Source organism: Thamnophis sirtalis, unplaced genomic scaffold, assembly GCF_051295495.1.
Source record: "Thamnophis sirtalis isolate CommonGarterSnake01/CBP01778 unplaced genomic scaffold, rThaSir2_p1.2 scaffold_1, whole genome shotgun sequence".
Classification (NCBI taxonomy): Eukaryota; Metazoa; Chordata; class Lepidosauria; order Squamata; family Natricidae; genus Thamnophis; species Thamnophis sirtalis.
Genome location: NW_028261381.1, coordinates 168,159,454 through 168,172,868, shown reverse-complemented (window position 1 = coordinate 168,172,868; position 13,415 = coordinate 168,159,454). Strand labels below are relative to the sequence as shown.

At 46.9% G+C, this 13,415-nt stretch overlaps 1 protein-coding gene across 1 annotated transcript; it reads right to left on the bottom strand.

Moving 5' to 3' along the window:
- Positions 1 to 1,948: 1,948 nt before the first annotated feature.
- On the bottom strand, positions 1,949 to 8,834 carry NR2C2AP (nuclear receptor 2C2 associated protein). Its single transcript, XM_087702572.1, has 5 exons — positions 8,693 to 8,834; positions 6,894 to 6,984; positions 5,074 to 5,179; positions 4,532 to 4,599; positions 1,949 to 3,509 (listed from the first exon to the last, which is right to left on the bottom strand). The coding sequence occupies exons 1-5, from the start codon at positions 8,731 to 8,733 to the stop codon at positions 3,393 to 3,395; spliced, it is 423 nt and encodes a 140-aa protein (XP_087558698.1). The 5' UTR covers positions 8,734 to 8,834; the 3' UTR covers positions 1,949 to 3,392.
- Positions 8,835 to 13,415: the final 4,581 nt, after the last annotated feature.

Here is a 13,415-nt window from a genome sequence, read left to right as displayed (position 1 = left end):
ACCTGAAGCACCTGAGTTTTTCCAAAAGAAACTCGGCTTTCTTGAACAGTGAGGTTACAGGATCCCAATATCAAGTCGACTTTCTTCTCAAGGAATTGCTCATTTACCTCTCCTGCAGATTTATGGAAATTTCTCCTGAACGCCAAACCATAAATTGGGGGTGGGATGGGGTGGGGAGGAAAGCTTCCGTTAGGTCAGGAGCCTCCAAACCAGTGGTGGGTTGCAGGTTGTACGCCCTGGTATGGGCATACCGGTGCCTGCCAGGAGCACCGGCTACCATTCCGGTATGGTGCTCCGGAGGGCCCAACCGCCCGCCCGAGCTCCTTACCTGTATTTGAGCTCTTTGGTGCTTCCGCGCACGGAGCATACGGTGCCTGCGCGACACTCCGCTGAGCAGCTGGGGCGTCGCGAGGTATCATGAAGGATGCATGCGTGCGTGTGTGCATGTGGGGGATGCCGGGCCCTGTTGCACCGTATTGGTTGCAACATGATCCGGAACCCACCACTGCTCCAAATTTAGCAACTTTTAAGAGTTGTGGACTTCAACTCCCAGAACTCCTCAGCCGGCGGGTCAAGCTAGGAATTCTGGGAATTGAAGTCCATAAGTCTTAAAAGTTGCTTTTAAACTGTACAAAAATCATCTTTGGCTCTACATGTATGCAGAAGAGAGGGGGAGGGGAAATGCCGTTTCCTCAGTTGCTGGGGGTGAATCAGGGTTGGGTCAGAAGAAGCTGACCGAAAAACATTCACAAGATTTGAAGAGAATATTTTTCTTTAACAGAAATAAATATTTATATATACATAAATATATATATATACACATGTTAACAGGCTTACTGAGTGATTTTCATTTCAAATCGACTGCTTCGGGTTCTAGTCTTTACATTTTACTCCTGGACTTCCTCATTTCCATGAATGCATCTGATTTAGGCTTGCATGTATAGGGAGTCCTCAAATTGCGACAATTGGGACCAGTCTTTCAGTGGATAAGCCCTGGTTAATTGTTCTCCTCTTAAAGAATCTCCAGTGCTGAAGCTCCCACAACTTCCGAAGGCAACTTCCGTTCCATGGGTTGATTGTTCTCACTTGTCAGGTAAATTTCTCCTTAGTTGTAGGTTGCTTCCCTGCGTGGTTAGTTTCTATCCATTGCTGCTTTTCTTGCCTTCTGGTGATTTGGAGAATAGGTTGACTCCCCTCTTCTTTGTGGCAGCCCCTCAGATATTGGAACACTGCAGTGGTGGGTTTCAAGAATTGTTGGAACCTACTCTGTGGGTGTGGCCTCCTTTGTGGGAGTGGCTTGCCACCCATGTGACCGGATGGGAGTGGCTTGCTGTCCATGTGACCGGATATGAAATTATGAATTAGTACTTAGGTCGGTCCAAGTAGCTATTCAGAAACTCTGGCATTGAAGCATGCAAGTCTTAAAGCTGTCAAGTTACAAGATCCTTCCCAGTGGTGGGTTTCAAAAATTTTTGGAACCTCTTCTGTAGGTGTGGCCTGCTTTCCGGGTCCACTGGTGGAACCTCTTCTAACCGGTTCGGTAGATTTGACGAACCGGTTCTACCGAATAGGTGCGAACTGGTAGGAACCCACCTCTGGAACACTGCTAACATGTCACCCCCCTAGTCCCAGGACGGTGAACCTGTGGCACGCGGAGCCATTTGCCAGGGCACACGAGGTGTTGCCTTGTTAACTAGCCAGCGCACACGTGCGCAATGGCCAGCTGAGTTAAGCCTTTTTAAAAACCATTTTTCACCCTCCTCAGGCTCCCCCCAGAGGCTTCAGGAGCTTCCTTGAAGCCTCCGGAGCGCAAAAAACTGGCCCTATGGGCAAACCAGAAGCTCGTGAAGCGACTTCCGGTTTGCTCCTAGGCCGTTTTTAGTCCTCCGGAGCCTTCAGGGAAGCTCCTGAAGCCTCTGGAGGTCCTCCAGGGATTGGGGGGGGGAGAGGCTGTTTTCACCCTCCCCAGGCTCCTATAACGCCTCTGGAGGCTGGGGAGGGCAAAAAAAAGCATGCAAAAAATGGGGAGCGCCTGTCATACGTGCATACGCATTTGGGGGGGTGTCACGCATTGCATTATGGGTGCGGCATGCCCACACACGACCCCCACTGCGCCCCCCCCCTTATGGCAGGCAAGCGAAAAAAGGTTGGCCATTGCTGTCCTAGTCGTCCTTTTGACTAGATTAAAGATAAAGGTAAAGGTTCCCGTCACACATAAATGCTAGTCATTCCCTACTCTAGGGGGCGGTGCTCATCTCCGTTTCAAAGCCGAAGAGCCAGCGCTGTCCAAAGACATTCTCTGTCGTCATGTGGCCGGCATGACTAAATGCCGAAAGCGCATGGAACACTCTTACCTTCCCACCAAAGGTGGTTCCTATTTTTCTACTTGCATTTTTACATGCTTTCGAACTGCTAGGTTGGCAGAAGCTGGGACAAGTAACGGGAGCTCACTCCATTACACTAGGGATTCGAACCGCCAAACTGCCGACCTTTCTGATCGACCAGCTCAGCGTCTTAGCCACCGAGCCACTGTGTCCCTTTCACTAGATTATAGACATACCCAGTTCCTGCAACCGTTCTTCATATGTTTTAGCCTCCAGTCCCCTAATCATCTTTGTTGCTCTTCTCTGCACTCTTTCGAGAGTCTCCACATCTTTTTTATAACATGGTGACCAAAGCTGGATGCAGTACAGGTAGTCCTCGACTTACGACCACAATGGAACCCCAAATTTTCTGTTGTTATACAAGACATTTGCTGGTGAGCTTTGCCCCATTTCACCACCCTTCTTGCCACCATTGTTAAGTGAATCTTTTATCACGTTGATAAATTTGTTACACGCTTGTGGAGCGAATCTGAAAGTCCATTTCCCTCTTGAAAAAAAAAGCACCATTGGGACATGTGGTTTGCCAAACACCTGAATTCTGATCCTGTGATTGTAGGGACGTCATAACTGAGTAAATTGTTGTACGTCAATTGTACGTCACCTGTAGTAGCCCAGATTTCAAGTTAGAACCAGAGGCCCTTTCCTTTCAGCACGGAAAATGTAGGGTTTTTTTTTTAAAAAAGAAAACCTCTAGTTGGCACACTCAAGAGTGAAACTGTTTTTCCCCCCCAGCCGTTCAAAGTCCTCCTGACATAGGAGAAAAACAGGAAGGAAAGAAGTTCATTTGCTATCAAAGCACCAAACTTAAATCAGTCAAATCTAGCTCACACCATCTTAGAAGTTCCAGACTGGTATTTTAACAGATTAACAAGAGTTGGAAGGGACCTTCTAAGTCATCTAGTCCAACCTTCCATCCAAGCAGAAGACCCTACACCATTTCTGACAGAGGGAACGTCCAGTCCAGTCTGCCAGCTTCACAAATCCTTCAGCTTTCGCTTCCTTCTCTAATCAAAGTTTCTGCCCGAGGATGTCGAGATGGTAAATGATAATTCGCCCGAAGAAATCGGAGCTGTTTTGAAAAGTGATTTTCAGTTGATCCAGTGGTTCTGCTTTGAATGGGAAGCTGTAGAGGAAGCAGGAGTTAAGGAACAGACGATGTGAATAGAAATAGTATAGAAATACAATCCCCCAAATAAAAACAACTGGGGATGGAGATCCTTTATGGAGGTGTTACACGATGCACCTAAAATTATTTCTTATTACAGCAATGCATCTATAATGTGCTTAAGACTTATATACCGCTATAGTACTTAAGACTTATATACCGCTTCACAGTGCTTTACAGCCCTCTCTAAGCGGTTTCCAGAGTCAGCCTCTTGCCCCCAACAATCTGGGTCCTCATTTTACCCACCTCGGAAGGATGGAAGGCTGAGTCCGTGGCACGACAAAACCGTGAAGCCCTTATCTGTGGAGACATAAGCGCGTCGCTAAAGCCGCGATGTCATCATCGCGCGTCATCACCGCTGCGGCAACAGAAGGGCGCTTTAAAACGGCGCCGCGGCAGAAAGCCGATTTCCATTAAGGTAAGGGTTAGGATTAGGTTTAGGGGTTTGTTTAAGGGTTTGTTTTAGGGTTAGGTTTAGGTTTAGGGTTAGGTTTAGGTTTAGGGTTAGGTTTAGGGTACTGAATGCTTGGGAATGTGCGGATTTGCTCTCCGCGATTATGTCATCGCGGTAGAGTCGCGTTTTTCCTTAGCGCTTTGAACGGCGCGAATTAGTCTTCGCGCTTATGTCTCCGCGGATAAGGGCTTCGCGGATTTGTGGTGGAACCGGCTGAGTCAACCTTGAGCCGGTGAGGTTCGAACTGCTGGCAGTGAGCAGAGTCAGCCTGCAATACTGCATTCTAACCACAGGGTGGCTAAGGCTTAATTTATTGAAGAACTCATCCATAGGGCAGGGTGGAATATGCACAACTAGTATGTGGATAGAAAAGATTGTGAGAACGCAGGGAGAGATGCCAGAAGAACAAAATAGGAAACAAAGCGGCAATCACACCAGAAAACCCTGCAGGGGTGTATGTGAGCCATAGATCCACACTTTTTTTTTAATTTCGGTTCTTGGTATTCTGAATTAGTTGGTAAAGGATATCTGGAGAGAATTGTTATCTTCAGGGTAGACTTCGGCAACAGTGGAGAGGTCTTCTCCTTTCCGTCCTCCTTTGGAAGTTTGAAGGCAGAAAAATAAGATGCACAGTTGTGAAAATGTTTGGGAAGTGTTTTTCATTAGTATTATCAAGCACATTTCCCAATGAAAAGAATTTGGAAAGGAAAAGTACTGAGGAAGAGACAGTACGGGTGGTCCTCAACTTACAACTGGTTGTTTAGTGACCGTTCAAAGTTATGACAGATCTCCCTGAGGTTGCTTACTTCAGAAGTTCCAATGGCTGAATCTTCATAATGTGACCAGATGTTGGTGCTGACAACTGGCCAGCATTTACAGCCTTTTGCAGCTTAACCAATTTGGTTGTATTTAAGTACAATGACAATAAAGATTATACTTATACTTAATACCAGTGCATTAAATGCATTTAAATATGTAAAACACACACAGACACACACACCTGTCTCTCAGATGGAAAAAGACAGAGCAAGGACATGCATTTTTAACTGTGGGTGAGGTTTGTTTTTTACCTTGGAGGATGCATTTTCGGCTTGCAAATCCCCCCTGGAATTGAATTTGAATTTGAGACGCCTGGACGGTCTGAGGAAATTCCATTGTCAGCCACTGGATGGCACCCTAATACAGCAAAAAACAGGACATCCCCAGTTTAAGAGAAATCCAAACAAATTAAAAAATACAGGAAGGCAGATATAAAAAGAAAAGCTTTCTGTCCAAGTTTCTCTCTGTTCTCTCTCCTCTCCCTCTCTCTCTCCTATCTCTCCCTCTCTCCCTCTTCTCTCCTCTCTCTCTCCCTCTCTCCCCCTCTCTCTTCTCTCTCTCCTCTCTCTCTCCCTCTCTTCTCTCTCTCTCCCTCTCTCTCCTCTCTCTTCTTTCCTCTCCTCTCCCTCTCTTTCTCTCTCTATCTCTCCCTCTCCTCTCTCTCTCCCTCTCTCTCTCTTCTCTCCTCTCTCTATCTCTCCCTCTCTCCCCCCTCTCTCTCCTCTCTCTCTATCTCTCCCTCTCTCCCGCTCTCCTCTCTCCTCTCTCTTCTTTCCTCTCTTCTCTCTCTCTCCTCTCTACCTCTCCCTCTCTCCCCCCTCTCTCCTCTCTCTCTCCCTCTCTCCTCTCTATCTCTCCCCTCTCTCCCCCCTCTCTTCTCTCTCCTCTCTCTCCTCTCTACCTCTCCCTCTCTCCCCCCTCTCTCCTCTCTCTTCTTTCCTCTCTTCTCTCTCTCTCCTCTCTACCTCTCCCTCTCTCCCCCCTCTCTCTCCTCTCTCTCCCCCTCTCCTCTATCTCTCCTCTCTCTCCCCCTCTCTTCTCTCTCCTCTCTCTCTCTCTCCTCTCTACCTCTCCTCTCTCTCTCTCCCACACACATAAACACACACACAGTGGCAGCTGCAACAGCCTAATGCAGTTTTTTTCAGAGTTGGCAACTTTTAAGGTGTGTCCAATCTAGAGGTGAAATCAACTTATCTTCGCTACCGGTTCGCAAATGTGAGCGCATGTGCCACCTCCACGCATGCACAGGACCTTCCGGGCACGCGGAGTACGTCAAAAAAACGGGACAATTGATGATGTCCGGGTGGGTGGGCAGAGCCTCCCGCTGTCACTGCTACCGGTTCTCCCGAACCAGATAGAACCGGCTCAATTGCACCCCTGCTCCAAACCCAGAATTCCCCAGCTCCCCACCCCACCCCGATTCTACCATTTGGGCCAGCCGCTCTCTCACACACACCAGCCCATCTGACAGAGTGGTTGCAGTTGTGGGGCAAATAGGAGGCAAGAGGAATATGAGGTATGTTCACCGCCTTGAGTTACTTATACGAAATAATAAAGGTGGGATCAAAAATATTTAATAAACAAGCAAGCGTTGGCCTAGCCCACAAGTGGGTTGTAAGGTTTAATAGAAGTGTTTGTGAATGCTCCAGGCAAAAGTAGGAGGTTACTTCTAAGGCTTGGGAACTGGGTATGTCTAGTTTAATGAAAAGAAGGACTAGGGGAGACATGATGGCAGTGTTCCAATATCTCAGGAGCTGCCACAAAGAAGAGGGAGTCAAACTATTCTCCAAGGCACCTGAGGGTAGAACAAGAAGCAATGGGTGGAAACTAATCAAGGAGAGAAGCAACTTAGAACTGAGGAGAAATTTCCTGACAGTTAGAACAATTAATCAGTGGAACAGGTTGCCTCCAGAGGTTGTGAATGCCCCAACACTGGAAGTCTTTAAGAAGATGTTGGATAGCTATTTGTCTGAAACAGTATAGGGTTTCCTGCCTAGGCAGGGGGTTGGACTAGAAGACCCCCAAGGTCCCTTCCAACTCTGCTGTTGTATTGTATTGTATTGTACTTCACCTGGTCTGAGCTCCAACTAGTTTCCTCATTTCCGTCAAACATGTACTTCTTTCCAAATTGCTTCACCTCTCGGTTGAGGACAGAGCTCACCCTAAAAAATTCAGAAAATGAAAAGCAAGAGTGAAGGAGAGATTCCCCCCTCCCCCCCCGATTTCACTGCAAAGCTAACCGGTAGCAGAGAAACTGTGGCTCTGGAGCTGCATGTGGCTCTTTCCTCCCTCTGCTGCGGCTCCGTCACCATTCGGCACCCCAATTTTGAGAGGAGCTTCCGGGGGGGGGGGGGAAGAGAGAGAGAAGCACAGTGCGCCAGGAGAAGACTCTATGGCAAGGGGAGGGTTTTCCAGTTGTCTCCACAATTGATAGGGCTTTTGGTTATGACCGAAAAAGTACGCCGCGCTAGGAGGAGACTCTAATGGTAGGGGAACTGAACTTCCGGTCAGCTCCAGAATTGAACAGGGGGCTTCTGGTTACGACCTTTGTGGCTCCCGGTGTTTTCTTTTCTGTGGAAAACGGGTCCAAATGGCTCTTTGAGCGTTTAGGTTTGCCGACCCCTGTTCTCATCCAACCCACTGCTCAACCATTTCAGGCAAATGGTTCTCCAATCTCTTCTTGAAAACCTCCAGCGATGAAGCCCTCACAACTTCCGGAGGCAAGCCATCCCACTGATTAATTGTTCCGAGAGGAAATTTCTCCAGGCAAATAGTCCTTGACTTACAACAGTTCGCTGAGTGACCATTTGAACGGCACCCAAAAATGTGACTTAGGACCATTTCTCCACACTTATGACTGCTGCAGCATAGTTACGTGATCAGATGCTTGGCAGCTGGTTCTCATTTAAGGACGGTTGCAGGGTCCCGAGGTCAAGGGATCACCTTTTGCGACCTTCTGACTGGCAAAGTCAATGGGGAAGCCAGTGTTGTGGCCTGCCAGCAGCTGGCAAAGCTGGTGGCAGACACAGATAGTGAGGAGGTTGGGGAGGAACCTGGGCCAGTCCTGGAGTCTGGAGAAGGCTCTGACGAGGGCTCTGTGTCGGAGGCAGAGAGGGGGGCCAGGGTCGTCTGACAGTTATCAGCTGCCTTCGGAGTTGGAGATCAGTGAGGCAGAAGAACAGCTGGAGCCTGTTCCCAATGTGTGTACATGGGAGAGCTAGGGAACAAGGGCCACCTTGGGAGTAAATCCACAGGTAGATTTAATTTAATTTAATTTAATTAACCACATTTATATGCCACCCAATCCCGAAGGACATGGTGAATGGCCCCTCCCATAGGGAATAAAGAGGAGCGAAAGGGGAGTGGAGTTTGCAGGAGACAATTAGTTCAATTCATTAGGGTGAAGATCTGTTCCTGACTTCTTGCTGCTACAGACTGGCGTTTGGAAGATATTGGCCTGGCAGCTCTCCAAGCCTGATGAAGGTCTGTAGTTGTGAAATCTCACAAAATACTGTTTGCCAGGACTTTGCTGGAGAGGAATTCACTTTAACCTAATTAAAAGAGGTTTTATCGGGACGAGGAGTCGGCTTCGTGATCTTGGGAAACCTAGGTCAGGACTCCCAGATTGACTTAACCACCATGTTACTCAACTTAATAAGTGCAGTGATTCTCATAGTAACTGCGGCAAGAAAGGTTGTAAAACTGGGCAAAACTCACTTAACAACTGCTTCGCTTAGCAACAGGATTTTGGGGCTCAATTATGGTTGTAGGTCAAGGACTACCTGTCATTCCAGGTTGGATCTCTCTTTCATAAGCTTCCATCTGTTGCTCTTAGCAATTTTGAAAACCAAGATCCAAAGATACACTCACCTGCTTATAGTTTCAGAGCAGATCAGGGAAGACACGGCCATGCCTTTCGCTTCCGGTCAGATAAAACACAACCGAAGTGACTTGATGGCAAATAGAACAGTGTGTGTGCACATTCGTGTGTCCTTCCGATGACTGCAGTCGATCACTTTGATTAAAGAAGAATCAGAACAAAATGAACTTGGAACCAAGTCTCATACCAGATCATTCTTAGAACTAACACACATTTAGATATTTAACACTGTAGATCAGTGGTCTCCAACCTTGGCAACTTTAAGACTTGTGAACTTCAGTTCTAAGTTGCTTCTCTCCTTGATTAGTTTCCACCCATTGCTTCTTGTTCTACCCTCAGGTGCTTTGGAGAATAGTTTGATTCCCTCTTCTTTGTGGCAACCCCTGAGATATTGGAACACTGCTATCATGTCTCCCCTAGTCCTTCTTTTCATTAAACCAGACATACCCAGTTCCTGCAACCGTTCTTCATATGTTTTAGCCTCCAGTCCCCTAATCCTCTTTGTTGCTCTTCTCTGCACTCTTTCTAGAGTCTCCACATCTTTTCTACATTGTGGTGACCAGAACTGGATGCAGTATTCCAAGTGTGGTCTTACCAAGGCATTATAAAGTGGTATTAACACTTCATGTGATCTTGATTCTATCCCTGTTTATGCAATCTAGAACTGTGTTGGCTTTTTTGGCAGCTGCTGCACACAGCTGGCTCCTATTTAAATGGTTGTCCACTAGAACTCCAAGATCGCCCTCACAGTTACTACTATTGAGCAAGGTACCACCTATATTGTGCATTTCGTTTTTGTTGCCTAAATGTAGAACCTTACTCTTTTCACCATTGAATTTCATTTTATTAGATAGTGCCCAACGTTCAAGTTTGTCCAGATCCTTCTGTATCTTAAGCCTATCTTCTGGAGTGTTGGCTATTCCTGCCAGCTTGGTGTCATCTGCAAATTTGATGAGTTCCCCATTTATTCCCTCATCCAAATCACTGATGAAGATAAGTTGAGGACTACCTGCCCACTTTTTGCGTGAGAGCTCTGACCGGGAATTTAATCCCCAAATCTATGTTTTTTATGCTTGGCAACTTTTAAGCGGTGTGGACTTCAACTCCCAGAATTCAGCAGGGCTGGCTGGGGAACTCTGGGAATTGAAGTCCTTTCCTCTTAAAGTCGCAAAGCTTGGAAAACAACTGATCTTTAAATCCAATCTTTCCCCCTCTCTTTCCAGCATGGAAATTAAAGTTATTTTGACAAAGCAATTGCATGCACAAAAGGCAAAAGAACAAAGGGAAAACTTTGGCCACCGGCTTTTTCTACTGACCTGCAAACTTTACAGAGCGGAGCAGACACCGAAAATAACACCGATGCACCCCCTGTGTCTATTTCTTATTCTCTCCCATCCAGGCAGGAGGGGAAAAAAGCCATAGAAGCAGGAACAGAAGCAAAGAACAGGAGAAATTCGCCTCGTGCCATTCACACTTCCGGTTTCCTGCAGCCCTGGAAAATCTTAAAGAGACACGACCGAAAAAACAGACCTGCGGTGGAGGGTGGGGGGAAATCATTGTAATCCAAAATTGTAGGTTGCGTCACGCCTCTTCATCCACCAGGTGGCGGTAGCATCGCAGCGGGGAGAAAAATCAGGCCTGGATATTTAAAACGGAGTTTTATCAGAGATGGAAGGGAACTTGTAGGTCATCTAGTCCAACCCCACCCCCAATCCCTCCCATCCCAGCAGGTCTCTTCTTTGGCAGCGGTAATAACCATGCAAAATTGCAGAATAAATTTCCAGGAGGCCCAACCTTGTTTCGGTGGTGAGATTCCTTTTTTTTTTTGGCAAAATGAGAAAAATTACACCGAGTAACTGTAATAGTACAGGTAATTCTCATCTTATGACCACAATTAAAGCCAATTTTTTTGATGCTGTGAGACATTTGTTAAGTGACCTTTGCCTCACGTTACAACCTTTCTCGTCACAGTTGTTAAGTTGAATCACTGCAGGTGTTCAGTTAGCAATCCGGTTGGCCTGGAAAACTGGCTTCCCCGTGGACTTCGCTGTAGAAAGTTAAAATCCACCCCCCCTCTCCTAGAAAAATGAAATATCCTGGGAAATATTGAAAAGACAGAATATTATATTTCCATGGATCAGAAATGGAGAAACCTGTTTGTAGGCAGGAAGCAGACTCGCTCTTAATACCTTTGTCAATGGGCCATTAAAGGCCTGAGCCAGTCTATTCTACATAACAAAGATATCCCTCATTCAGCTCCAGGGTGATGGGATTAAGGCATGATAACTTTAACCCTTTACCCATCTCATCACAGGGCACCTGGGAAGAAGCAAGGCTCAACTTGGTTTTGGGCCTAAGGTGGGATTAGAACTCACAGTCTCGTAGTGACTGTGGCCAAAGTCAGCCAGTTGGTTTTCATGGCTGAGGCGGGACTAGAACTCACAGTCACCTGCAGATTGACCCAATTGGCCATCCAACCGGCTTTCATGCTTAAGGTGGGACTACAACTCATGGCCGCCTGGTGATTGACCCTGCAATCATCCAACTGGTTTTCATGCTTAAGGCGGGACTAGAACTCAAAGTCTCCTGGGGAGCTGCAAAGAGGAAGCCAGCCGGATCTCTATAAAGATATATCAATTTGCTAAATAAATATACATTTAAAATATTAATACATCTTAATAGAAATATGCAAATTTGCTCAATAAGTATCCATTTAAGGTTTTAATGCATATTAATAGAACTATGTAAATTTGCTCAATAAATATACATGTAAGATATTAATACATATCGATGGTAATGAGCAGATTTGCTCAATACATATAAACTTAAGGTACGAATACCTGTTAATAGATATGTATATGTTTGCTTGATAAATAAATGTCTACAGGGAAGCTGTTCCATGTCACAAAAAGCAGGGCCTCCTTGCCTCAACTCGGAACCTCCCCAAAATGTGGGATTTGCATTCACTTCTCTCTAAGTCAGGGGTGTCAAACACAAGGCCCGTGGGCCGGATCCTGCCCGCAGGATGCTTTGATCTGGTCTGCGGGGCCTGTCTGGAAATATCAAAGGACCAGCCCACGGTGCCTCTGCTGGCCAAAACGGGGCATGAGGGGTGGCATGCGTGGCCCGTTCTCGCCTGGCAGAGTGCTTCAGCAGGAGGCCAAAATCAGGCCGGGGGGGAGCACACACGGTGCTCCCCACACCCTATTTTGGCTGGCAGGTTGCTGTCCGTCCTGCCCAGTGGTGGGTTTCAAAAATTGTTGGAACCTACTCTGTGGGTGTGGCCTCCTTTGTGGGAGTGGCTTGCCACCCATGTGACCGGATGGGAGTAGCTTGCTGTCCACGTGACCGGATATGAAATTATGAATTAGTACTTAGGTCGGTCCAAGTAGCTATTCAGAAACTCCGGCATTGAAGCACGCAAGTCTTAAAGCTGTCAAGTTACAAGATCCTGTCCCAGTGGTGGGTTTCAAAAATTTTTGGAACCTCTTCTGTAGGTGTGGCCTGCTTTCCGGGTCCACTGGTGGAACCTCATCTAACCGGTTCGGTAGATTTGACGAACCGGTTCTACCGAATAGGTGCGAACTGGTAGGAACCCACCTCTGGTCCCGTCTCACCCCCTGCCTCAGCACCCCCATCCCTTGCCAGCCCAACATACATTCATCATTCGGGAGGGGCGGCTATCCTTGTCCCCAGGCCTGACGGGCTAGCCAGTTCTTAAGGGCTGTGCGGAAGGCCTGGACGGTGGAGAGGGTACGAATCTCCACGGGGAGCTCGTTCCAAAGGGTCGGGGCTACTACTGAGAAGGCCCTCCTCCTTGTAGTTGCCAGCCGTCACTGGCTGGCCGATGGAATACGGAGGAGGCCCAATCTATGAGATCGAATCGGTCGCAGGGAGGTAATTGGCAGAAGGCGGTCTCTCAAGTACCCAGATCCACTACCATGCAGGGCTTTATGGGTGACTAATAGCACCTTGAAGCGCATCCGGAGATCGACAGGTAGCCAGCGCAGCTCGCGGAGGATAGGTGTTATGTGGGTGAACCGAGGTGCACCCACAATCGCTCGCGCGGCCGCGTTCTGTACTAGCTGAAGTCGCCGGATGCTCTTCAAGGGCAGCCCCATGTAGAGCACATTGCAGTATTCCAGCCTAGAGGTCACAAGGGCCCGAGTGACTGTTGTGAGAGCCTCCCGATTCAGGAAGGGTCGCAACTGGCGCACCAGGCGAAAACTGCAATGCTGATCTGGCCCTCAAAGAAATGCAGTTTGACACCCCTGCTCTACGTCAATTTAGGATTTAGGAAAGTCACAAAGCTAATTTCCTGATGCGCCATTCCTAAGTGGAGACACAAGGGGACTATTTGGTCCAGAAGGGCATATACATATATATATATATATATATATATATATATATATATATATATGTATGTATGTATGTATGTATGTATGTATGTATGTATGTATGTATGTATGTATGTATGTGTATATGTATATGTATATGTATATGTATATGTATATGTATATGTATATGTATATGTATATGTATATGTATATGTATATGTATATGTATATGTATATGTATATGTATATGTATATGTATATGTATGTATTTAGTGTCACAACCCCTGGTATGCCCAAATATGGGAGGAAGCCTACTGCTTCAATTCTCTGTCTATCGGCTTGTCACAAGAGACCATCCAGACAGAAACCCAATATT

Bases quoted from the DNA above. Each gene is read 5' to 3' on its own strand.
- NR2C2AP (XM_087702572.1), bottom strand. From the start codon at position 8,733: ATGGCCGTGTCTTCCCTGATCTGCTCTGAAACTATAAGCAG. The intron at 5,180-6,893 runs GTGAAGTACAAT...TTGCTGTATTAG, and splicing joins CTAGTTGGAGCTCAGACCAG to GGTGCCATCCAGTGGCTGAC. The intron at 3,510-4,531 runs ATATCCTTTACC...TGCTTCCTCTAC, and splicing joins AAGATAACAATTCTCTCCAG to AGCTTCCCATTCAAAGCAGA.